At 47.5% G+C, this 25,900-nt stretch overlaps 1 protein-coding gene and 1 pseudogene across 2 annotated transcripts; one reads left to right on the top strand and one right to left on the bottom strand.

Annotated features, from left to right (window-relative positions):
* Window positions 1-4,065: 4,065 nt before the first annotated feature.
* Window positions 4,066-4,458, bottom strand: LOC116085172 (annotated as a pseudogene).
* Window positions 4,459-8,632: 4,174 nt separating this feature from the next.
* On the top strand, window positions 8,633-22,047 carry Itih1 (inter-alpha-trypsin inhibitor heavy chain 1). 2 transcript variants are annotated; one of them, XM_031361438.1, is made up of 22 exons: window positions 8,633-8,757; window positions 8,991-9,011; window positions 9,486-9,652; window positions 10,070-10,174; window positions 10,493-10,655; window positions 10,943-11,056; window positions 13,293-13,418; window positions 13,504-13,620; window positions 14,240-14,408; window positions 14,547-14,672; window positions 15,481-15,662; window positions 15,914-16,099; window positions 17,153-17,292; window positions 17,859-18,013; window positions 18,096-18,110; window positions 18,501-18,521; window positions 18,908-18,985; window positions 19,073-19,186; window positions 20,018-20,219; window positions 20,984-21,156; window positions 21,513-21,624; window positions 21,770-22,047. In XM_031361438.1, exons 1-22 carry the CDS (start codon window positions 8,650-8,652, stop codon window positions 21,897-21,899), a joined length of 2,724 nt encoding a protein of 907 aa, XP_031217298.1. In that variant the 5' UTR covers window positions 8,633-8,649; the 3' UTR covers window positions 21,900-22,047. The 2 variants fall into 2 exon arrangements, with proteins under 2 accessions (XP_031217298.1, XP_031217299.1); XM_031361439.1 differs by having other exon boundaries at window positions 8,650-8,757; window positions 8,991-9,010; window positions 9,473-9,652.
* The last annotated feature ends 3,853 nt before the right edge of the window (window positions 22,048-25,900 follow it).

Genomic DNA, 25,900 nt, shown 5'->3' with positions numbered 1-25,900 from the left:
TCACTGAAGCGGCCAGAGCGGTTCCGCAGCCCCGGAGGACCTGCCATAGAGCTTCCCTACCGGGAGGCCAGAGCGGCTCCCGAGCCACACTTTCTGCGCTTTGGTTCAGCATTTGTTCAATGAATCCTTTCTGGTTCTAAGCGAGTTACGAGTATGGTTCGTTCGTTCTACAACTATTAGCTGCTGTATGCTTGGCTCACGTTCAGTTGAAAGAGTGGTCAACTTTAGATTTCACCAATAATGTTTTTGTTTTGTCGCATGTTAGTATTCCGCCTGCTTTTTTGATGCATTGCAAAGTACAGTGAAAACAGTATACTTCATCCCTAAAAGTTTCAGCCTGCTTAATTGAGACTTGCAAAGATCTCTCACAGGATGATTGCAAAGCCACCATCCTGAAAAACTTGACAGAACTTCATGCTGCTTCCACGGAGCACTAAGGCCCCCTTTTAACCCCTATCTGTGAAAGTACAGACTGCGAAAAGAGCTACCTGCCTTGCCTGAGGAATTTGCTTTTAAACAGACGTACAATTACTGATTACCCCGCTGTCCCGTTGAGATATATATGCATATGTCTTCTACAAGCCAGAAATGCTTTCCTCCAAGACAGAAAACCCTTCCTTTGAAATGTAATCATCAAAAATTTTGGCATCTGTTTCCCATTTTGTGTGAGAAGATATAATCCCATCTTCTATAACTGCCAACCAGCAAATACAGCCAGCATAATTGCTTTTACAATGACCAACTACTATTATTGTTATTATTGTTATTATTATTATTTTACTGTTGTTGAGATAAGATCTATCTCTACAGCTCATCTTGCACTCCTACTCTTGAGTGTTGAGTTTATAGCCATGTAATAGTATCATTTGCTCCTAAACCTTTGAAATTTTTCATTGTTTTAAGGAGCCTCGTTGCTCACTTCTCTATTTTTCCTTCATTTCTTGTTGGAGTGTGTGTGTGTGTGTGTGTGTGTGTGTGTGTGTGTGTGTGTGTGTCTTAGAAGAGGTCTCATTCTGTCACCATGTAACCCAGCGTTTTAGAGATCGGCCTGGCTCTGTCTTCTGAGTGTAGATTTATTGGTGTGTGCCACTATGTCCAGCCCTCATTCTCGTTTTAAAAGGCCCAGTTACCTCTGCACAGCTGAATGAAGCTCAGCTTTTCCTGCTACTGTCAATAGTTACTAAACAACAGACTGCCCCTTCTGCTCTAGCAAATGTTTGCCTTTGTTTATCTTTAGCGATATCACTAACTAGAATTCAATATTTATTTATGGTTCTCTTTGTTTGGTTTTCTTATGGAGAGGAAATTGGCATTTCGAAAAATGTGCCAATCTTAAATGTGTAACTAGAGCATTTTGGCAGATGCAAGCACTCAAATATATTAAGATATAGACCAAGGGCTATGGAAAAATTAGGACCCTATATGTTGTGTTTATAAAATGATAAAGAGAGAGAATACGTTTTGGTGGACATGTACTCAGGTATGAGGGAAGCAGGTGCCTCCGAGGGCCCATGCTGAGACATCCCTTCCCCCTGAGGGACCAGCCACATATAGTATAGAATAGAGTTTATTCAGGGCATGGGGAGGGGAATTGAGAGGGTAGTAGAGACAGAGAAATGCAGAGAGAGAGAGAGAGAGAGAGAGAGAGAGAGAGAGAGAGAGAGAGAGAGAAGAGGAGTAGAGAAGTAGAGGCTGACCAGGAGCACTTAGAGAGAGAGGGGAGAGGGAAATGGGGAGAGAAGGAGGAAGGGGTGAGAGGAGAGAATGGGAGCAAGAAGGCAAGAGCAAGAGAGAGTGTCGGGGTGGAGCGAGCAGCCTCTTTTATAGTGAGTTAGGCATACCTGGCCATTGCCAGGTAACTGTGGGGCAGAGCTTAGACAAAATACTAGCACGATGCATTGCTGATGAGAATGTAAAATGGCTCAGCTTGTATGGAAATTTGTATCATGGCTCCTTGAAAAAAATTACACATGTAATCAAACCATTTTACCTCTGGATACATTCACCAAAAATAAATCCATAAATAAATGCATAAAATAAAAGCAGGGACTCAAAGAGATATTTGTACACCTGTAATCACATCAATATTCCCAAGAGTAATGGATGGGAACAACCTAAGTTCCTATCATTGGGTGAGTAGATAATACTATCTGTGGCATGTGTATGTGTGTGTGTGTGTGTGTGTGTGTGTGTGTGTGTGTGTGTGTATGTATGTATGTGTGTGTATGCATGTGTGTGTGTGTATCTTATAAAGTGATATAAGAGGAAACAAATTTTGACATACAATAGCATGGAAAGACTTAGAGGGTATTATGTAATGAAATGAAGTAGTCTCAAAGGACTAACGCTGTGTCCTTCACTTGTACAAGTTCCTAGAGAAAGGAGATTCAGAGAGAGAAGGAAGAATGCTGTTGCTAATGTTAGCTGTCTCCCTGGCTCTTAAGAGTGAAAGTTGGGAGTTAGTGTTTAAGGAGTGCAGAGCTTCACTTGGGGAAAATTAAAAGTGTCCAGAGAGAGCGCTGATGGTTGATGACACCATAAGTGTATTTATACCACTAAATGGCACATTTCAAAATGGTAGCTGGCAGCAGTGAGTTGTCACCTGACCCCAAGTCTGATGAACTCAAACAGATTCCTGGGCCCCACATGGTGAAAGGAGAGGACTGACTCCTGCTGCACAGCAGGGCATGCATGTCTATGTGCACACACATACATACACAGAGTAAATAAATGGTAAAAATAAGAAAGACTGGCCAGTGACGTGGCTCAGGGGGTAAAGGTTGATACTCATACTAATGACTTTTAAGTTCCACCATCAGACCCAAATGGTATAAGGAGAGAATTAGCTCACATAAATTGTTTTTTGACCTGCACATGCACATACACAGTAGCACAAGCACACACACACACACACACACACACACACACACAATTGATAAATTAAAAAAAAATAGAAGCGGTTGGGTATAGTGTTACACTGTGTAAATCTCAGCATTCAAGAAGCAGATGCAGGAGAATTTCTAGTTGAGGTACAGCTTGAGCTATTAAGAGAGACTGAAAAAAAGAAGAAACTTTATTTTTTTGCAAATTTTGGCACAATAAAAAAATTGCTTTTAAATGTTCTTTCTTTCTTCATTTTTATTGAATTTTGTTGTTTGTTTGTTTTTGAGGTAGGATTTCAGGATCTTCTGGCTGTCCTAGACCTCACAACGTAGTTCGTGCTAGTCTAAATTTACAGAGATCTGCCTACCTCTGCATCCCAAGTACTGAGGTTAAAGGTGTGTACTATCACACCTGGCCAGATTTTGAGGCTATTAAGTTAGATATAGAGCAGTTTTTCAATCTTTCTTTCTTTTTTTTTTTTTAAAGATTTATTTATTTATCATATGTATGTACACTGTAGCTGTCTTCAGACACCCCAGAAGAGGGCATCAGATCTCATTATAGATGGTTGTGAGCCACCATGTGGTTGCTGGGATTTGAACTCAGGACCTTTGGAAGAGCAGTCAGTGCTCTTAACCACTGAGCCATCTCGCCAGCCCTCAATCTTTCTTTCACTGTCACCTTAAGGGGACTTTTTGTTTGTTTGTTTGTTTTAGAGACAGTATTTCTCTGTGTAGCCCTGGCTGTCCTGGAACTCACTCTGTAGACTAGGCTGGCCTTGAATTTAGAAATCTACCTGCCTCTGCCTCCCAAGTGCTGGGATTAAAGGCGTGCACCACCACTGCCCGGTTTAAGGAGACTTTTAAGAAAGGTTTTATTACAATTATTTGCATGTATATGTGTGTCATATGTATGTGAAAGCCAGGAATCAAATTCATTATTTTTTTTTATTGGCAACTTAGGATGCAAAATACTTTATTTTTAAACTTCTAAAGTTTGAACACAAGACAGCCTAGTTTAGATGAGTTTCCAAGCTGAATGCATTTGCGTGGAACTCAGTTTCTGAGTGATAAACAGTTCCTAATACCCTATGTGGGTACCTACGTTTTGATCTGTGGGTGGTGATCTGACCAGCGTCCGCTGGTAAAGTCCCTTTTGGTCTTGGTAAGGGTTTAACAACTATTAGGCATTATTGAAGCCTTCCACAGCCAGTGCTGTTCTGAACGTCTTCCTGGGAGGCATAAACCACCTACAGGAAGCTGTCTTCATCTCTCTCACTCTCGTACACTTCAGAGATGGGCGTGGACACACTCACCATGCTGTACCCATTCACCAGGAGGAAAAAGGCTTGGTTAGCATTGAGCTGCAAAGCGCCATCTAATTATCTTGATGAACTCGCTCATGTTCACGTGATCAGGTACAAGGAACTTGATCTTGTCCAGGACGGGCAGCTGCTTCCTTGCATCGCTCTATAATCACTGGGATCTTGATGGGGTGCTGCTCCCAGATGAGCCAGACATCTTCCACTCTTTGTTCAAAGCTCCGCCACTGCTTGAAGATCTTCTTGGATGGCATGGCGCGCGAGGGTCCCAGGTCAGACAATCTGGCTCCCGCAACGATCACTTCCCTTCAAATTCATTATTTTTTTAACAGGGTTTCTTACAGAACGCAAAGCTCACTGATTTGGCTAGGCTGGGTAACCAGTGAACAAACTCGGAGATCTGCCTCTGCACCTCCAGCATTAGGGTTGCATACATATGCTTCAGTGCGAGGCTTTTATGTGGGTTCTTGGAGATCAAACTCAGGTTCTCGTGCCATTACCATCTGACCCATGTCCCTAGGCCCTGGACAGCTTTTTCTTACCAATTCTTCCACTGAACTTTTAGTACCACAGATATACTGTCTGTCTGTTCACATATTGTGACTCTTGAGAGAGCTACAAACCATTGTGATAATCTAGGGTTTGGGGTAGATAATGTTTTGTTTTCTTTTGATTCTCTTCAAGACTCAATATTTGCACCATCTGAGACAACATCTATTTTACTTCTTCCTAAAAAGACAACTTTTGGCTGTTGCTAGTTTTTGAGATAGGGTCATCTGGGTAACCCTGGATGTCCTGGAACTCACTTTGCTGACCAGGCTGGTCAAACTCAACGTCTGTCTACATCTGCCTCCTGAGTGCTGGGATTAAAATCGTGTGCCATTGCACCTAGTTCCTAAGAGGACATCTTCCTTTTGGGGAATCTTTTCCATTCTTCCTTTCTAGAATGTTCCGGATTCTCCTACTGTCCTGTCCACACTGGTTTCCCATTTTGACTTCTGCTTTCTTCTGGTTTGATGTCTCCCGGGTTCTGTGCTGTTTGCACCTCTGCTTTAAAACAGACACAGAAGGACGGACAGACAGACGGGCAGGCAGGCATCCATATGCTATGTGGATAGTGAACAGATGTTTACAGAATAAGTTTTACACAGCCAGCCCCATGGGGACCATGGATGAGGTGAGGAAGAATGAGCAGGGACCTGGGATGGAAAGGCATGGAGCATGGTGACTTTTTTTTTTTTTTTACATCCTCTTCACATCTTTCTTTTTTTTCCTTCTCTCTTTCTTTCTTTCTTTTTGTTTTTGTTGTCGTTGTTTTGTTTTTAGCACCACTCTGGATTAGACCCAGGGCCTCTCAGCTGCCGAGCAAGCACTCTGCCACTGAGCTGCACCCACAGCTGTATGAGTTACTTTTCTTGTTGCCATCACTAAATATCTGCTGAGAATCCACTTAAGGGATGAGATTGCCTTTGGCTCACAGTCTGAGGGTCTATGGCGCAGAGAGCACAGCATCAAGAATGGGAGGCAGCCATCCTCCCAGGCCCTCAAGCTTAATCCTTAGCAACCTCATCTGCTTCCTGTCTATTTCCTCTTCCCATAGCCATGATTGGGCCAATCACACTCTTCATCCTGAACATGGGGAGAGTAACAATACCTAACTCCTGGGGGAAGTTGAGGACAGCAAAAGAATGGGGCATATAAGATGCCCAGACTGGTCATTTTCCCCTCTTCTTGTCCTTTTCTGTCACCTGCCACCACTGAAGTCAAATAAGCATGCTCCTAGTTTCCTTCTGCGAACTGAATTTGGCATTACTCATCTCTCAACTGCCAAGAATCTGCTTGTGTTCATTGTTTTCCCAAGCTTCCCTGGACTCTTGAGTTCAACTCATCCTCCTGCCTCAGTAGCTGGGACTTCAGGTGTATACCACAGCACCTAGTTCTCAGCATTCCGGTCTTGGGCACCTCAGTGTTTTCCACCACACAAGCTAAGGGTCTTCAGATACTCTGTCCTAGTTTTTTGAACTGTCAACTTGACCGAGCCTAGAATCACCTGAGAAGGGAGTCTTGGTTGAGGGATGGCCAAGAGCAGATTGACATGTGGGAGTGTCTGCAGGGGGTTGTCTTGATTGTTAACTGATGTAGGAGGGCCCAGCCCACTGTGAGCAGCACCATACCTTACGCAGGTAATCTTCAGCTAGCTAAGCATGGGTCCGTGAGTGAGCCACCAGGTAGCATTCTCCCATGGTTTCTATTTCATGTTCCTGCTTGGAGTTTCTTCCTTGACTTTCCTCAAAGTCAGCTTGTAACCTACATCCCCTACTGTTTGTAACAGCAACAAACTGTTACACATTTGAACACACTTGTTACATCCAGCTGGTCCTGGATCACTTGCCAAAGTCCTTCCTCTCCCCATGCTCACCTTCCCAAGAGCCACTCTTCCCCAGATACCTTCTGATTTCTGTGGAGATGAGTTCCCAGGGTCTACAGATCTGTAGGCACCTCTAACCTACAGCCACTCCCTGGGATCCACTGTTCCACTGGTTTGTTTCCTTCCCTTTCCATCAGCTCACTGATAACATCAGGGCAACTAAGTTTCATCATCCTTGTATCCCAGCTCCTAACCTTGTGTCCAGCCTACCACCAGCTCTTTTCGTGCTGGTAAAGGACAAACAGACCCCCAAATGTACAGAAGCATGCTGACCTGTCTAATCTTCCACAAAGGCAGAAAACAGGTCAGAAGGTCACCCTGGACTAAGGACAAAACCCTTTTCCCAGAAGCTGCCTCTGGGAGACAAAGTCCAGGATAAGCAAACAGATCTACAAGGTCCCCTTCATCTCATTGGGGTCACATCCCACCCCAGGTGACCTAACCAAATGACTATGGCTGCCCAGTGTATTGTGGCTTGTTGGTGACAGGGCTTGCATAAAAAAGCTGAGCAGCTTGTTGGGTAAGCCAGGTCTCTGAGGACTCTCCCCTCTTGGATCTTCACTCTGCTTTCCCTGCAGAGGGCATGTCTATAGCTACATGATGGGCGTTGGAGCCTGAGACCTCAGTTCAAGTGTGGCCATCCCAGAGACACATGAATAGAACTTAGACAATAAAGAACAACCACATGAGGCTTCCAGAGGCCTTGATTCTAAAAAGGTGTTGCCATTGGTGTCTTCCATGGTGACAGCATGCTGGCCTGGTGGGAGCAGGACAAAGCTGACTTCTGTTTTTCTTTCCAAATCTGGCAAGGTCAATGAGATGATGCAATATGCCTGGAGCATGGGTCACTGTTGTGCCTCCCCCAGGCTTCCTGAATCATCAGAACCAAGTAACTGGGTGTCACAGCACCCAACCACATCTGTGGCCAAAGCACAACTGAAAAGTTTATTGAAGAATTTTGGACGAAAAGCTTCATTAAGCTTAGAAATCCTATTGTATCGCCTCTGACCTCTTGCCAAATGTCAATTGTATGAGACTGGTGCTGCCTGGCCCTAGAGCCAGGAGATGAAGCCTTTGAGGGCTTCACAAGCCTTCTTGACGGAGTGCAGATACATCCCCAAGGGCAGTCTGGAGTTTGGAGGGACTTTCTACAACCCTGAGCTGCCTGCTCACAAGAAGAAGGTATTCACTGTCATGTTCTTAAAGGTTACTTATCTTCCCTACATGTGAGCCTATGCAGTACCCACAGGAACCAAAAGGGGGTGTTGACCCCCTGTAGTTCACAAACCATCTTCTACGGAGGCTGGAAACTAAACTTGAGTCCCTGGAAAGGCAGCAAACACTCTCAGCTGTTGATCCAGCTCAGCTCCAAGCTCACCTGCCATGAACATTTTTTGTTGCTTTCTCTCTCTGTGTCTCTCTCTCCATCTATCTCCCTCTGTGTGTTTGTCTTTCTCTCTGTTTCTGACTCTCTCTCTCTCTCTCTCTCTCTCTCTCTCTCTTTGTGTGTGTGTGTATGTACATTCATGTCACAGCCCACAAGTGGAGGTCAGAGGACAACTTGAGGGAGTTGATTCTTTTCTTCAACCATGTAGGTTCTAGGGTTCAAACTCAGGTCGTCAGGCTTTGTAGTAAATTTCTTTACCTGCTGAGCCATCACCCGGGGCCTGCAAACTTTTTTTTTCTTCAACTTCACTTATCACGTTGATTTTTTTCTTTGTCATACACACACACACACACACACACACACACACACACACACACGCACACACGAATACACGCACACACACACACACACTCCCTTGGGAATTAAATCCAGAGCTCTGTGCATGCTGCCTACCAACGATGGTAGACAAACCATCTGCCAATGAGCTACAGTCCTAGCTCACTGCCAAGTTTTGATTCCCTAAATCCTGCTATTTGCCTCCACTGTGTCTAATGTTTAAACTGTGTTTGTCCAGCCCAGTATTAACTAATAGTCTGAGGAGAGTGACGGGGAAGCGAGAGCCTGGAGACCATGAACGGTGCCACAGGGCTTCGGGTGTTGCTGTGCTTGCTGCCTCTCCTCACTCTGCAGGCCATGCCTGCTTTGAGCTTGGCAACAGGCAGACCCAAGGGCAGCCAGGTATGTGAGTAAGCCCTTCAGCATAGACAGGCAGCTGTCCCTGCGCAGGCCCCTGGGGCTGCAGCTCCTGCATCAGGGACATGAGCGTCTCAGACCCACCTGAAGAGGGAGCCTCCCTGCAGCAGGAGGGAGGTGGAGGAGTAGAGAACACAGACCCCATTCCCACCCCTGAATAAATGGATCAGGGTCCCTGAGCGTCCCCACTCACACTCAGCGGTGGTTTTGTTTTGCAGAAGCGACAGGCTGTGGACACAGTAAGTTAAAGTCTTGGCAAAGGAGTCCGAGATGAGGCCCTTACTGCCGGTTTGCTTTCTCCATCCCTGTATACCTCTCGCAGTGCAATAGGCAGGGGGCTCCCATCACTTGAAATGTGACCTCATGTCTCTAGCCAAGAAACAGAGTCTTCTTCGGAGGTCTGGTATATTCTTTGGGAATCTGGGTACCTTGCTCTAGAGTGGGAAGAACCCCCATTATTATTATTATTGTCATTGTCATTATTTTTTATTTATTTATTTTTGGTTTTTCAAGACAGGGTTTCTCTGTATAGCCCTGGCTGTCCTGGAACTCACTCTGTAGACCAGACTGGCCTCAAACTCAGAAATCCACCTGTCTCTGCCTCCCAAGTGCTGGGATTAAAGGCGTGCACCACCACTGCCCGGCTATATTATTATTATTATTATTATTATTATTATTATTATTATTATTATTATCATTATTATTTACTTCAGACAGTCAATGGTGTGTCCATCAGGAGCCTGAAAGTCAATTGTAAAGTCACCTCTCGCTTTGCCCACTACGTCATCACCAGCCAAGTGGTCAACAATGCTGATAAAGTCAGGGAAGTGGCTTTTGATGTGGAAATCCCCAAGACAGCCTTCATCAGCGACTTTGCCATGTGCGTGCATGCCCTGCCTAACTCCTACACTCTAATCGGGTTGTGTCCATTCACCTGCTCAGCCTGAGGCCAGAGTAGCCAGGCCTCACTTGGCGCAGCTTAGAGGGGCAGGAGGAAGGAGGTCCATTACAGTCCTCATCTCCTACCTACACAAAAAATCAGAACCTCTGACTGCTTGTTTCCAAAGCTTTTGACTTAGGGAGCAAAGCCAGTGAGTGATGTGGCCTCTGTGACCATGGGTACCTACCGTCTTCCCATGAGCCCTCTGAGCAATGGACGGTAAAGGCAGCAGACAGCAGGACTTCCTTTTCAAGGAGTCGTGTGGACAGGGTCTTAGGCTCAGCATACTCAACACAAAGGACAACCCAGGCAGTGAGGTCGGGCCACCACCACTGGGGACTTTTCCCTTTCGTGCAGAACAGCGGATGGGAAGGCATTCATTGGGGACATAAAGGACAAAGTGACTGCATGGAAGCAGTACCGGAAGGCAGCCATTTTAGGGGAGAATGCTGGCCTTGTCAGGTAAGCACAGGGTCTTAGTAGCCAAGCCTCCAGGGCTTTCCTTCTACCCAGGGACTGAGAGGTGTTATTGGGTAGGGAGCTTGAATAAACCTGTCTAAGCTGGCATCTGAGGCTAGGGTGGAGTACGTGTGATCGTGTGATCTTCTTCAGTCTGTGGAGAAGTGGGTGTCATCCTTGAGCTCTGGCCTTGATTATCCACTTGAGGCAATCTTGGGGGATGGTGTGGTAATAAGAGAACTGGTTCTGAGGGACATGCTTTAGGTGTTGAAAGTGTACATGTCACCCTTTGCCTATTGTTGCCTCTGGTGACATGTTCAGAGCCTCGGGCAGAAATATGGAGCAGTTCACCATCCACATCACTGTTGGAGCCCGGAGCAAGGCCACATTCCAACTCACCTACGAGGAGGTACTGAAGAGGAGACTGATGCAGTATGACATCGTCATCAAAGTCAGGCCCAAGCAGCTGGTACACCATTTTGAGGTATTTTGCAAGTCCCCAGGCAGGACTCCCCTCTCTCTTTCTCCCACCTCTACCCCCACTGTGGCTTCCAGCAATGGTTCAGCCCTCTCCCTTAGCCAAGGCCCCAAAATACAAGGATTCAGGCATGCACATCCTTCAGTTAGTATTTCTAGACTGACTATGATGATCCAGGCCCTGCTAAGGGCTGGGTGGATACTGCACACGGAAGGCAGGTCCACAGGTCTCTTGGCTGAAATTTGGTGCTAGCCCAAATGGGCTTTAGCACAGAACTGGCTTCCGTGGTGCAGATTGATGTGGACATCTTTGAGCCCCAGGGGATCAGCAAGCTGGACGCTCAGGCCTCCTTCCTCAGCGAGGAGCTGGCTGCTCAAACCATCAAGAAGTCTTTCTCAGGGAAAAAGGTATGTGAAGAACAATGGGGTGGGGATGGACCCTTAGGGACTTCTCAGTTCAGCTCAGCCTTTATAAGATATCCAGGCTGGGCACGGGACCAGGTGGTCCTGATGAATAATAGTCAGACTTTTCATCAATTGTGGCAGATATCTGAGAGAAAGCATTTCAAGGAAGAGGGAATTATTTTGGCTCATGGTTTCTGAGGTCTCAATCCATGATCAGCTTGCTCCGCTGTTTCTGGAACATGGTGGGGGAACATGATGGCAGAAATGCATGCAGCAATAGAGGTTGTTCAGCTTAGGCAGCCAGGAAGCAGGGTTGGGGAGGGAGAAGGGAAAATGGGTAGGGGAAAAAGAGAGAGGGAGAGGGAGAGAGGGAGGGGGAGAGGAGGAGGGGGAAGGGGGAGGGGAAGGAAGGTAACTTTCAAAGGCACCTTTCCAGCGTCCAACCAACTTCCTCCAACCTAGCTTTACTTTTCTCTGTTCTATCACAGACCAGTAGTCTATTCAGTTTTGTAAATTGTGTTATGTTTTATGAAGGCAGGGTCTTATCATGTAGCCTAGACTGTCCCTAAACACATAATCCTCCTGGCTTGCCCTCGCATGTGCTGGGATTACAGGTGTGATCCACCACTGTGGGTAATCTATTCATGTTCTGGATTCGTCAGTGGATTAGTCCATCTACTGATGGAGGTAGCACCTCATGATCCAGTCATGTCCCCAAAGCCAGACTTTAGAACACTGCTTACATCAGGGACCAAGCCTTCAACATATGAGTCTTTAAGTAAGATAGTCTACATCCAAACTGTAATGAGTGGATATATCCAGGTGGAATCTCAGAAGTGTTGTAGTCTCCAGCTTCTGAGCAAAGCCTGAGCTGAGGTAGGAAAGAACTAGTCTCTGTGCACTAGCTGTGTCTTGACAACTTGTACCAGTTTCATCTTTGCCTACATCCTGCCCATCGATGATCACTGGGTCACATAAAACAGCCCTTAGCTTTTTGTTTTGTTTTGTTTTTGACACACAACTTTGGAAAGGTCTGTGACCTATCCAAAGACTTGTCACTGGCCACCCAGGATCTCCAGAAGTCCTGTTCTTGGCCCATTATGGAGCTTTGCAAATGCTCTGCTTCCCAACTGGCCCTTAACCCAGGCCAAGAGCAACCTTTCAGCTCTCACACCCTTTGCGCAGGGACTCCATAAGTCACCGAAAAAAGGTGTCTCTTACAATTCACCAGGATACCTTTAATTTTCATTATTTGAAAAATTATTAATAATAATTGTTTTTATGTGTGCGTAAGCATGTGTTTGGAGGGATGAGGACAGCTCTGTGGATCACTTGTCTTCTACTTGTCAGTGGGTTCTGAAGCTCAGAATCAGCCATCCAGCTTTTCAGCAAGTGCTTTACCTGCTGAACCACTCCCTAAATCCAGAATACCCTTTCAACAAAGCCAGATCCCTTGAAATGTTAGCAAGCTTATTGTTGAGAGGGTTGGGGAGGGGTCCTCTGTCTAAGAGTCATTGTCAAGCCTTCTACTTTAAAAGATGAACACAGCTTATTATAACATGCTAATTAGCTTTTAAAATCCTTTAAAGAAAACATAGAAAATGCAGAACAGAGAAAGTGGTGGATCACTCATAGCTTCTGTGAATGTGGACATCACTCAGACTAGATGTCCTCATCTTCCCTCTCCTCTCTGCCTTTTGCCAATCAAATGACTGAGGGTTGTTGTTGTTGTTGTTGGCTTATTTTTTTTCCCATGCACAACGTTGTTGTCTTACTTTTTGTTTTTAAAGACCGTATCCACTATATCACTGAGTAGCCCAGGCTGGCCTTGAACTAGAGATCCTCTTGTCTCAGCCACTTGAATGCTGGGATCATGGGATCATGGGCATTGCTATCATGAAACTTTATAGCCTTTAATCCCACAGTTTAAGATGACTGATATATTTTACACTATCATACTGCTATTATTTTAATCTTGTTTTTATACCCGAAATGCTGGTGGTTATTATAGAAATCCCAACAATTCAGGAGCAAAAAAAAAAAAAAAATCATCTTTTCTCTTACTACAGGCAAGTGCATACACTCAAACTTAGAAGAATGGCCCACCACTGGGCTTACTCTTATGCTTGTAGGCAAACACATTCAGGCAAGCACACACACACACACACACCTTACACTTAAGCTGTTTAGCAGACATCCTATCTGCATCCCTGGTGCCTCACACCTTCTTTGCTTTCAGGGTCATGTGCTCTTCCGTCCCACTGTGAGCCAGCAGCAATCCTGCCCCACATGTTCTACATCCTTGCTGAATGGAGACTTCAAGGTGACCTACGACGTCAATCGAGACAAGCTCTGTGACCTCCTGGTAAGCCTAAGGCTCATGGTGCAAGCCCTAGAGGACAGGGAAAGTTGCCTGGGAGAAAGGCCTCTCTGCCTCTTTTCTGTTCCAGGTGGCCAACAATTACTTTACACATTTCTTTGCCCCCAAAAACCTGACCAACATGAGCAAGAATCTGGTTTTTGTGATCGACATCAGTGGCTCCATGGAAGGCCAGAAAGTGAAGCAGGTAAATGGCAGCTTTGAGCAGCTCACCCAGCTGGAGCTTTTCTGGCTCACCTTCACGTCATGAAGGTTTGGCTGTAGTCCTGGGACTTGTGCTGATGGACAGAGTGAGCAGGGGATGTAACTGGAAATCCCTACTGGGGAATCAGCCAGTTTCCTTGCTGTGCAAGTACAGGTGAGCACAGCTCTTCTCAGTTTTGAGACAGAGGATCATGGTTTCCCATGGAGAAGTGCTCAGTAGAGAAAGCCCATGCCATGAAGATTCTGGGGTGATAAAAAGATCTGCAGCTGGCATCTAGTGCTCTCAATGCTTTACCCAATGGGCAGGGAAACCATGACTGGGCAAGACAGGTTCTAGAAAAACAGCTCTAGTAGGAGATGGGGTCTCTTTAATGATCCTAGATACACCTAAACTCCAAGTCATCTCTTTTCCCTATACTTGGTCCTTTTGCCTTCTCTGTGCCCCTCACCCACTCTAAATCCCATCAGGATGCTATTCCCTTGCTGGCTGTCTGACTGCTTGTCCACTGTGCATTTCTACAGCGGCTACCTAAGTTCCTGGAGAGAGCTATCCTTCAGCCATCTAGTGGCTCTGTCCCTCCTCTGACTCCCTGTCCTTGCAGACAAAGGAGGCTCTCCTTAAGATCCTGGGGGACATGAGGCCAGTGGACAACTTTGACCTGGTTCTCTTTGGGTCTCAAGTGCAATCATGGCAGGGCTCACTAGTACCTGCATCTAATGCCAATCTGCAAGCAGCTCAAGACTTTGTGCGGCGCTTTTCTTTGGCTGGAGGTAAGGAAGGGGGTCTCAGAATAGCCTGATATCGTGTCTCTTTCATTAGAATATGGCTGTACACTGGTCCAAAATTATTATTATATCGTCATTTCATATCGTATCATATCATGTAATATTATATTTTCTCCTTTATAGCCACAAACCTGAACGGAGGTTTGCTCCGAGGAATCGAGATCTTAAACAAAGCTCAAGGAAGCCACCCAGAGCTCAGCAATCCAGCCTCAATTCTTATCATGTTGACAGACGGAGAGCCCACTGAAGGTGAGTCCCCCAGGGGCTGCCCTGAGATGCAGTGATCTCCTCACTTCCAGAAATGACCAAGCTGATACTGGAAATTCATCAGTTGGGGAGGCTACTGGGCAAAAAGTCAAGTGCTGGTCTGAAAACTGTTCAGACCACAAAGTCCGTGGGAACGCTGAGGTGCGCCTCTGTCCTGTGACTTGGTAACAGCAAGTGCTTTTTGTATGAAGCTGGGATGCTTAGGGGCCAAAAGGATGGGCAGGATTTACACCTACATTATGCCAAGCCCAGGATAAGGGCTGTAAAGAGACAACAAGAGAATGAGATGTGTCTCTCTCCTCAAACTGATGTAGAGAATCTCTACCATGGAAGCTAGAGGATCAGGGTGTCATGGGGCTATGCAACTCCTGACAAGGGGCACCTGGCTTCAGAGAGGTCTGAAAAGGCCTCTTGGAAGAAGTAAGCCCTGAGCTGAAAAGAAGCAAAGGCGGCAGGAAGAGATCTCGGCAGGGCCTGCCCAGTAAAGAGGACATGTATAGAATTGGGCAAATTTAGGGAGTGGGTGGCCTGGCAGGGCCACAGGTTATGGCAAGGAGAGTTTGGTGTAGAGTCACATCTGCCTGCGATGGGTTCATATGGTTGGGCAGGGCCTTCAGTGAGCTGTTTCCAGCCGTCACAGCTGTCCTGTGCTGCCTCCAGTTGTAAATGGGGACTGAAGTTGATCTAGGGATGGGAACCTTGACTCCCAGGAAGTGTTTTCCAAAGACTTCTAGGGACCCCCTGTGCCTGAGATCTAGCATCCCATCACTACCTGGATGTGTGGCTGCAGGGGAGACCGACCGTTCCCAGATCCTCAAGAATGTCCGCAACGCTATCCGGGGCAGGTTCCCACTCTACAACCTCGGCTTTGGCCACGACCTGGACTTTAGCTTCCTGGAGGTCATGTCCACTGAGAACAACGGATGGGCCCAGAGAATTTATGAGGACCATGATGCCACCCAACAGCTACAGGTCTCCCTGACCCTTCCCACACACCATCATCAACATGCCAAGGGGACTTTGGTGGTCATTTGCCTATCAGCCTAGAGAAGATAGATTTCCAGAGCTGAAGTCAATTACATGACTATAAGCAATTACTTAACCTCTCTGAGCCTAGATTCTCCCTCTCAAGTGGAATTCCAGCATTCTACTTTGTTCCTAGACTTTTCTGGTCAGATTCCTGGGTGCTCTGTTTGAGGGACACTCCCTCTCCATCCCTGCAGGGTTTCTACAATCAAGTAGCCAACCCCCTGCTGACAGATGTGGAGCTGCAGTACCCTCCAGACGCTGTCTTGGCTCTAACGCAGCACCGACATAAACAGTACTACGACGGCTCGGAGATTGTGGTGGCTGGGCGCATTGCTGACCACAAACTGAGCACTTTTAAGGCTGATGTTCAGGCTCGTGGGGTAAATGGTGAACAGTGGGGGATTGTAGAAACTGGACAGTGCTTAGACACTCTAAACTCCTGTTTCCCCCTTCTGGCCATCCCACGTAGTGTCTTCTCATAGTAGTGTCTTCCTCCCAGAGGAGGACATATATGCCCAGGCCCAGGGACTGGACAGGCTGGAATGGAACCAAGGTGGCATTAATTTGTTATCATCCCTTAGCCTTAGAAGGGTCTCTCAAAACTTCTCACATCACCTGCTCCCAAGCATGAGAGAATGAGAGGCCAGCCTCTGCTCTCACTAGGTCTCATTCCTGGACACACCCTGTGTACCAGGCCCAGCATCTTGGCACAGTGAACGCAACCAAATACACATGTATGGAAGGTTCTAGGGATAGGAGACCCGGCTCACCCTCCAGGATGTGAATTCAACCCATAGTGAGGTTGAGGGCTTAGGACTCTCTTCCCTGGAGGGAAGAGAGTTAGCTAGAATCTAGCCTGGCTCTGTGCAGCTTTCTAGGTTGTGCTTTGTCTGAACCACAGACTCAAGCACTGCCTTGAGTGGGTGTGTATGTGTTGTGGGTAAGTGGAATAACCCACCTAGTACCAGATGTGAGAGTTTAGGTAAAGGACATTTTGGGAAAGACTTCCTTATTGTAGCTGGGAATCCTGGCACATGCCTGGGCCATGGCAAGCTGGCCAGGGCAGCCCAGCTGGAACTCTGCGACCCTTGGGAGAAGTGAACAGCAGAAACAGTAAGGGTTTGTTGGCTTCTTCCACAGAGAGTGACTCCATGGGGCCAGGCCTGGGCCTCCTGTCCATCTGAGTCTTAGGCCTAGGCTAAGCCTGGCTCACAAGGGGTAGTTAGCCAGCATCTGTAGAATGAACACACAAATGAATGAATGAATGAATGAATGAATGAATGAGTGAACAAGAATGACAGCAGGCAACAGACAGGTGATGGTACTGAGAATGAAGATGCCGAGACCAAATGAGGGTGCTTGCCAGCGCCTCAGGTACCACCCAGAGCTTGTACTGTCATGGCTTATGGCCTTGCTCCCCTTCCAACTCTCAGGAAAAACAAGAATTCAAGGCAACCTGCCTAGTGGATGAGGAAGAGATGAAGAAACTGCTCCGAGAGCGCGGCCACATGCTAGAGAATCATGTGGAGAGGCTCTGGGCCTACCTCACCATCCAGGAGCTCCTGGCTAAGCGGTAAGGTCCCCACAGCTGCCAGGAGTAGACTCTGTGTGTCCAAGTCCCTGTTCCTGGTAGACAGAATGGTGGTTCTGAGCCTGCAGACCGAGGGTAGCGGGTGTCCTTTTCCCCTCTGCTTTACTCGGGGTCTGCAGTGTGGGTCTTCCATGTGAATGGGGATTCTGGAAGAGGATAGCCCATTTGCCTCATTGAGCTTCCTCAAATCAGGCTGCCACTTGCTATGGAGCTGCAGTGGCCAGACATATTTAGCCCTCATCATCTATGAGGGAGTCTCTTCATCATCTCTACTTAATGGGAGAGCAATACAAAGCTCAGAGAGGCAGGTTACCATGGTCCCGTAGCAGGTAAGCTTCCCGATTATCTCTGAGGCACATGCCTCCACCCTGCGACAGGTCTCACAATCATGAGATTCCTGATGCACAGCCATTGCTCCGGGTGGGCGCTGTGAGTGCCTGGATATTTGATGAATGAGGCAGAGAGTGAGCAAGCAGGCAGGAAGCTGCATGCCTGCCTGCCATCATTTGTACAGAGGCCTTGGAGTCAAGCACACGTCTCACATGCAGGATGAAGATGGAAGGGGAGGAGAGGGCCAACCTGTCATCCCAGGTCCTGAAGATGTCACTGGACTATCATTTCGTAACGCCACTGACTTCTATGACTATCAGAGGCCTGACAGATGAGGATGGGCTGGAGCCCACCATTGACAAGTCCCAGGATGGTACAGGCATAGGGGATCCATGGTCAGCAGGGTCCTGTACCAAAGTCTTCCCGGGGTTAATCCTTTTCCTTTACTCTTTCAGATTCTCAACCCTTAGGTAAGTTTTCAGCCTGTTGGCTTACACCTGGCATCAAGTACCTGGAAGCTGACGCGTGTTGTATGTTCCCCTCACCCCCAGCACAAACCCCATTGCTCCTGCACCTTCCCTGGCCCCACTCTGTCCTGGGCTTCTACCTTCATGACAAGCTCAGGGTTGCATCCCTCATGCCTCATGAGCCCTTGCCAGCCTTCCCTTGGCTCTCCATCAAGCCCCTCCACCCAGTGTATATCTGAGGAAGTCGAGGACATTTGAGAAGCCCCTCAACCTCAGCAGGGCTGAGCCTACAGTAGTTCAACTCTCAGCTTGAGGTTCACTTGTGGAGTGAGCTGCATGCCCTGGAGGTGGGGTTGGGTGTCAGAGTAACACTGTTTTCCTTGTCTTCTGCAGAGATGGTGGGACCGAGAAGAAGTAAGTGCCAGCCATCTTGGGGACCTCCTTCTTCATCCCTTCCTACTACTTAACCTGTTGACTCTCCAACTGAGCACTTAGCTCTGACAAAAACCCTGGTTATCACTAGCCCTGATTCCCTTCAGTGCCTCAGTGGGATTCCTTAGGGACAATCCCACAGTATAGACCTGGCTTCCCCAGGGTCCCCATTATAGAAGACATAGGGGGCCAGGCCATCTCATAGGACCAAACTTTTGTACCTGTATCTTGAGAGGCATGGAGCATGTGTGCTGCTTTAGTGCCCCCATTGTTTGTAGTGTCAGGCCAGATGCATGGATAGGGGTATTGGTCTAGCTCTAGGAGACTGTGCTGCCCCACCTCTTACTACCATTTGTTCTCACCTACAGCATTTGTGCTGTCAGCCACACAGCCTTCTCCTACAGCCCACCCCATAGATTCAAAGTTGCCATCCCGCGTGACAGGTGGTAAGTCTTGGGAGGGTCTGAAGGATTCCCCTAATCGACTCCATCGAACCAACCCCCAATGGAACAGACTCCATATTGTGTTCCCAGTGGACACGGATCCCCACTTCATCATCTATGTACCCTCAAAAGATGATAGCTTGTGCTTCAACATCAATGAGGAACCTGGTGTGATCCTGAACCTAGTGCAGGACCCTGACACAGGTATGGTGGGGAATGTACCCTCTGCCAGATGGGGCAGAGCCAGTGTTCCTATACCTTCTCTAGTTAAACAGAAACTATTGGGGTAGCCTTCACTGCCTTCTGCCTTGCATATTGTCTACTTGATAGGCATCTCTCACCTTCCTCTTACTCCATGTCCTTGACTAACCTATGAGTGTGTGACTCATACAACACACAGAACCCATAACCAAATGAACCTTATACATAGTCTAATGCTCAGGCCTTGCTCTCTTGACATCCTTGGGAATTTTTTTTAAAGGAGCCTCTGTATCATATCAGGGCCTGAACATCACACAGGTCCTGAGGCACTTGCTCATGATCATGGCTGTACAGAGCTGGAAAGCACTTCTCTAGCCAGGCTATATTAAGGAAGGCTTTCCTGATCCCTAAACCCCCTCTTCATCCATCCATCCAACTCCATGTCTGCTGAGCACTAACTAGGAGCTGGGAAAGGAAGGGAGGAAGCAATTCGAGATCTGTTTCTCAGAGTGTCAATTTTGGAGCAGGAGACTCAACTTGGGGTCAGTGAGGATAGGGCTGTTCAGGGTCTGGCAAATGCATTTCCAGACCTCCTGTCAGTCTGTCCCTGTGTGAGAAGGATGTCCATTTCTTTCCTCTGGAGTCCCGAGTTCAGAAGAGAAAGCTGAATATAGGGTATCTAGTAGTTATAGTGTGGATGGAAGGAGCAGGAAAGGAGCGCAGGTGCTCTTGGGAGCAGGGCTAGTTTTGGAGGTGACATGGCCTATAGCATGAAGGGGACCTCCTGAGACAGATATGTGGGATGCCAAAGGATGGCTCCTCACCCCATTGCAGGCTTCACAGTGAATGGGCAGCTCATCGGGAACAAAGCCAGCAGCCCTGGGCAGCATGAGAGCACATATTTCGGGAGACTGGGGATCTCAAGTCCCGCATCAGACTTTCAGCTGGAAGTGACTTCTCGGAACATTACACTGAACCCCAGCTCTGGTGGGCCTGTGTTCTCCTGGAGGGATCAGGCTGTGCTGCAGAAGGATGGGTAACTAGGCCTGGCCTGAGCAGGAGGAAGGAAACACATTGTGACATAGGTCAAGGTCCAGAGATCTCATCCCAACTGTGTCGCCTGAGTCTCAGGGCTCACACTTCCTAAGCAGTGTGACCAAGGGACATCCATAAGTCCTGGACAGTTGTCCAGACTCTGGACTGTTCCAATGTCCATTTTTTCTCAGTTCCTGGGCATGAGCTTTGGGACTGGAGCCTTGAACCCCAGCCCCACCATCACCAAGCAAAGCCAGTCCCAGGCTGGCACAAGGGCCATTCCCTCCCCACAGCCCTCCTACGTATAGCACTGAATTCCAGTCCTCTGGGCTTCCTTTTTGGCCCTGTCATGTCTGTTCCTTCCTTTACTCATTCATTTATTTAACCAAGTCCTCAGGGCACCAGCATGGCTACAGGAAGAGGTGTTCTGACCAGGATGGAAGATTCAGGAATGAGTGGGATTCATAGGACCCAGACTCAGATGGCCACTCATTACTAGTTACATGACTTTGAGAGCATTACTTAGTCCCTCTGAACCTTGGTCCTTTCACAAGGTCAGAGTGAAAATTGGGCCACTCAGTTTACCTAGAGGACTTGGCATGGAGCCTGGTACATTTTAAGGCATACGGGACAGAGACATATGGGAGGGACCACAAATAGCACGCAGACCTCTCAGAGTGAGGGCCACCAGGGGATAGGTGTAATATCTGGGTCCCAGAAGTTGAAGGCAGCTAATCCTGTTCTGATGCCTGCCTGGCCCTGCAGGGTAGTGGTGACCATCAACAAGAAGAGGAACCTGGTGGTGTCTGTGGATGACGGCGCTACCTTTGAGATTGTCCTGCATAGAACATGGAAGGGGAGTGCAGTCCACCAGGACTTCCTGGGCTTCTATGTGCTGAATAGCTTCCGGATGTCAGCCCGGACACAGGGGCTACTGGGTATGACTGGCCAGCCAGGCAGAACTGTGTGTTGGTGCTCCCCAAGCCGGTGTGTGTTCATGGGCCCTCAGTGACAGGCTGATCTCTAGATCTTCAGAGCTCTTCAGGGCTTCAGAGATGGTCTGTTTAGTGAGGGTCTTGTCCCTCTTAGAGATGGTGACCCAATGTAGGGTGACACAAAAGCTAAGTGAGCCAGGGATGAGTTAGGGAGAAACACCTAATTCACAGAAAGGTCAGAGGTCACCAGGGACCTCGTATGAGTGGCAGCCATTGGTCACCAGATCAGTGTAGCATTTCTGTTATCCCCTCTTTTTCTCCCTTCATCAGTAACCCCGGCCTCCAACATACCTTTGCAGGCCAATTCTTCTCCCCACTGGATTTTGAAGTATTTGACCTCCACCCAGGCTCTGATCCTACCAAGACAGATGCCACAATGGCAGTGAAGAATCGGCAGCTGACAGTCACCCGGTGAGTGGGTTGGTGACCAGCGCTTCTGCTCTTGACTGCGTTTTGTTTCCTATCATAAGTCTAGGCCTTCCTCCTGGTATCATGTGGGTAAGGTGAGCTTCCTGGGAGGTCTAAAGAGGGACAACGATATCTTGCCTGTCTCCAGAGGGTTGCAAAAAGACTACAGCAAGGACCCCAGACATGGAATAGAAGTGCCTTGCTGGTTTGTCCACGACAATGGAGCTGGACTGCTTGATGGCGTTCATACTGACTATATCGTCTCTGACATCTTCTGAGCCCTCCGGCTAGCACAGCAGCCTTTGCCTGGAACCGCATTTGAAGGGGGAGAGGAGAGCTTAGCATCGGATTAACGCCACCTTCCTGAGCATACTGGTCCCTTGTGTCAAGACATCCTGTGATTTCATTAAAGAAAGGCTGTGTCCAGTGCAGAGTTGGCTGCCTTTGGGGCGAGAGGTAGCAGGGGGGTAGCTCAGGACCTCATCTGACTCAGAGATGGGCAAAGAAGACAGAGATGGGAGGAAAACCCACCAGTTCTGCAGCACTGACTGCATCCTGTTCTCTGCTTGGCACATGGCCTCTGAATCCCTTGAATAAATCCTTCATATGGTCCAGAAACCCAGAGATGTGTGACCAGTACAACTAACCCAGAGCTTCCTATGGGCAGGCCCATTAACAAATGAAGAAATGGAAGTTAGGTGACCTGTTGAAAATCCCTCAGCTAATGAGTGACAGCTGGGTCCTCAACCCATGCTGTCTGACAGCATGCACATCACAAGTATGCCAGTCATCTCTGAGGTGCCTGGTAAGCAGAAACACTTGAAGACTATTTGTAGGTAGATTTGGGGTCCTCAGGAAATCTTACAGGAGTGGGCAACTCAGACTCTCCCTTTGTCACATTTCCTTGTGGGGATGGCAGCTTGTGAAAGCCAGACTGGTACATCCTGAGGATGGAGACAAGCACTGTCCAAGGCTGGGATTTCAGAGTCCTCGAACGGCACTCTATTGTCTCCTTACATTGTCTAGAATTGTCCTGTTAAGGCTCCTTTCCCTGGGTTGGTCATAGGATTATGTTACAACGAAATATCGCACAGCACAGGATGATGTACCCCAACTTGAGGGAGCCATTGCCCTTTGTGTGAAGGTGGATAGGACCCTGCCCACTCTGGTTAAGAGTTTCTCTCCTGTCTTTGGACAGTCCCCATGACAAACAAAACTCATCAGGGCCCAGATTAGACATAGCCTCGTCTTGAGTAACACAGATATTATATTATGGTCTCATTTGTGACAAAATAATTTTAAGGAAGGGAAATTTATTTTGGCTTACATTTCAAAGAGATACAATCGATCATGGCAGAGAAGGTGTGGTGGAAGGAGCAGGAGGCACCTACAGTCAGACAGCTAACTGATGATTGCTTGGACTTATCTCTGTTTTTCTTTTATATTCAGTTGAGAAGCCCAGCTCAAGAAATAGTACCACCCAATTTAAAGGGGAACTCCCTGATATAGATAACCTAATATAGATAATCCCCTATAGGCATACCCAGAGGTTAACCTAATCTAGATATTATATCACAAGTGTTCCTAGAGGTTTGTCTCTTCAGTGACTCTGGATCCACAATCAGAAGTAATTGTCACAAGTTTACTCCGGTCAACCTGGCACCCAAACCTATCACTTTTAAGATATACCCTCCTACACCTTTGTTCTCGTAGGCTCCTGGGCCTCTCGATGCAAAAATGCACTCAGCACAACTTCAAAAGTCTTTGTGTATTGACACAATTTATAAGTCCAAAGTCTTTTCAGAGACTCAAGGCAATCTCTTAACTGTGAACTCCTATAAAAATAAAAAGTGAGTCACATACTAGTGTTCCCTGGTACACAAGTAAACACCCCCCATTCTAAGTGGGGGGGGGGAATGAGTGTTAATGGGAATGACTGGGCCAAAGCGAGACTGAATGAAACTCAGAAGGGAAAACACCAAATCCTGGAGCTACACATCGTGAATCATCTGGGTGCTAAGGAGTCTAGGTGGCCATGCCTCTCCAGCTGCAGCACAACCTCTCTCTTGAGTCAGACCCACCCCACGCATGCAGATTTCCTCAGTAGACATCTCCAGGCTGGGGCACCTCCATATCCTGAAGTCTCCCTTGCAAACGAGTCTTCACCCTCAGAGCTTCAGACTGGTTTCTCAGGGCCACCTTGCAGGACTCTGATCCGCCACACAGGCCTAAATAGATCTCTGGGAGGGTGGTGGAAGACTCTCTCAACTTGGATCTTTTATGCCTACAAAAACAATTGCATGAGGTTGCACATGGCTGAATGTTGCATAGCAACAGTTCCTCTGAGATTGAAACGCTCTACCTTGCAGGGAAGCTCATTAAGTCAAGAAGTAAACAACTCAAAACAGCTTTAGGAAGTCCCTGAAACTGACCAGATTTCCTAGGACCCTTCTTTTCCAAGAGTATATATATGCCTTAATTACTGTTAACACTGCTAGTATGTGCTAGTTTCTGTGAAGAGATACCATGATCAAAGCAACTCTTATAAAAGAAAGCATTTAATTGGGGGACTTGCTTACAGCTTTAAAGAGTTAGTTCATTATCATCACAGATGGAAATAGTCAGGCATGGCTCTGGAGCTGGACCTGAGAGCTTTACATCTTGACCCATAGGCTGGAGGCTGAGAGAGGGAGCAACACTGGGCCTGGTGTGGGCTTTTAAAACCCCAAAGCCCACCCAAATTGACACACTTCTCCCAACAAAGACATACCTTTTAATTCTTCTCAAACAGTTCCACTCCCTGGTGACCAAGCATTCAAATATATGAGCCTATGAGGTCATTCTCTTTTAAACCACCATAGTATGTACATAGTATGTTTTGCACAGTAAAAGCCACTTAGAGTCACTCTTCGACAAGACAGACAGACTGGAAGAAGCAGAGACCCGCTGAGCGCCTGCAGGCTGTGCCCTGTGGGCTTTGGCGACACAGCTGTCTTTGAGTTAATTTCTGCTCTTATAAAAATTGCCTCTCTCATATTCTGTAAGTAACCTCAGTAAAACTCATTGGTCCACCAAGTTTGGACTTAGGTGGCAGCCTTTCTTCGGTTTATCATGGCCCATCTATGTGGAGTGAGTAGACTGTGTGTGTGTGTGTTGTGTCTCCTTACAAAAGTCTGTCACGCAACAGTTTCCCTGACAAAGCCAACTTAAGGCAGAAAGGATTTATTTTTAGCTTAATTCAAAGAGATGCAGCGCAGCTGGGCGGTGGTGGCTCACGCCTTTAATCTGAGTTTGAGGCCAGCCTGGTCTACAGAGTGAGTTCCAGGACAGCCAGGGCTACACAGAGAAACCCTGTCTCAAAAAACAACAAAACAAAACAAAACAAAGAGATGCAGCGCAGCACCAGGGTAGGCATGGCGACAGGAATAGGACATGGTTGGTCACATTGCATCCTGAGGCAGGAAGTAGCAAGCAGTGAACTCTTGTACTCAGCTCATTTTCATTTTGTTCAATCCAGAATCCCAGCTAACGGTACATCCACAGCTAATGTGTGCCTTCCCTCTCTAATCTAGATAATCCTTGACTAGTACCCGGAGAGGCTTGTCTCTTCAGTGACCCTAGATCTAATTTTAACCATCATAGATGCTGAGCTCAAAGGTTACCCCAGATTGGGGAACACAGAGTCCTTCAACAACAGATCAATTTACCCCAAAGGTATTCTGGGAAAGCAGGTCTGTCAACTGGCTGGGTCAGCCTGCTCATCTTCCCCTCCCAAGGCTGGGGCAAACCTAGGGATCTGACAGAGTCTTTTTATAATTCTAATTTTGCACGATTCTAGTTTTCTCCAAACTCTTGGCCATCCTTAAGCAGCCATCAAATTCCTATTTCAGGTTTTCCCTGCCCCCATACTCGAAGTCTCTAGGCAGGAGGAGGCAGGTTCGATGAAAGAAGCAGGAAAGGCTCCACGGGTAGCTGTGAGCGCATGGGAGGAGCCACTGAGAAGCAGGCTTCCTTCAACCCCAGACTGCTGAAAGTGGGCGTGTGACTGGGACGTGCCCAGCTCTAAGAAAGAGGCTTGGTTTGTAGGGATCTCCGCTCTACATCCGGTGTTGGTGTTTTTTTAATAACAGGTAGGTGCTGCCCAGCTGGGTGTCTCTCGGCAGCGGCCCCTGTCACCCCACCATCTGTGCTGACTTGATAACTCTGTCAATGTTGCTCTGCATCTCTTGTCACACTTCTAATCATTAGGCTAAGCCTTTCTGCAGCTTACCCCCTCCTT

This window comes from Mastomys coucha, unplaced genomic scaffold (genome assembly GCF_008632895.1).
Source record: "Mastomys coucha isolate ucsf_1 unplaced genomic scaffold, UCSF_Mcou_1 pScaffold9, whole genome shotgun sequence".
NCBI classification, from domain to species: Eukaryota; Metazoa; Chordata; class Mammalia; order Rodentia; family Muridae; genus Mastomys; species Mastomys coucha.
This window is presented reverse-complemented; position numbering and strand designations above follow the sequence as displayed.

Bases quoted from the DNA above. Each gene is read 5' to 3' on its own strand.
- Itih1 (XM_031361439.1), top strand. From the start codon at position 8,650: ATGAACGGTGCCACAGGGCTTCGGGTGTTGCTGTGCTTGCTGCCTCTC. The intron at 20,220-20,983 runs GTAACTAGGCCT...CTGGCCCTGCAG, and splicing joins GCTGTGCTGCAGAAGGATGG to GGTAGTGGTGACCATCAACA. The intron at 21,157-21,512 runs GTATGACTGGCC...ATACCTTTGCAG, and splicing joins CCGGACACAGGGGCTACTGG to GCCAATTCTTCTCCCCACTG.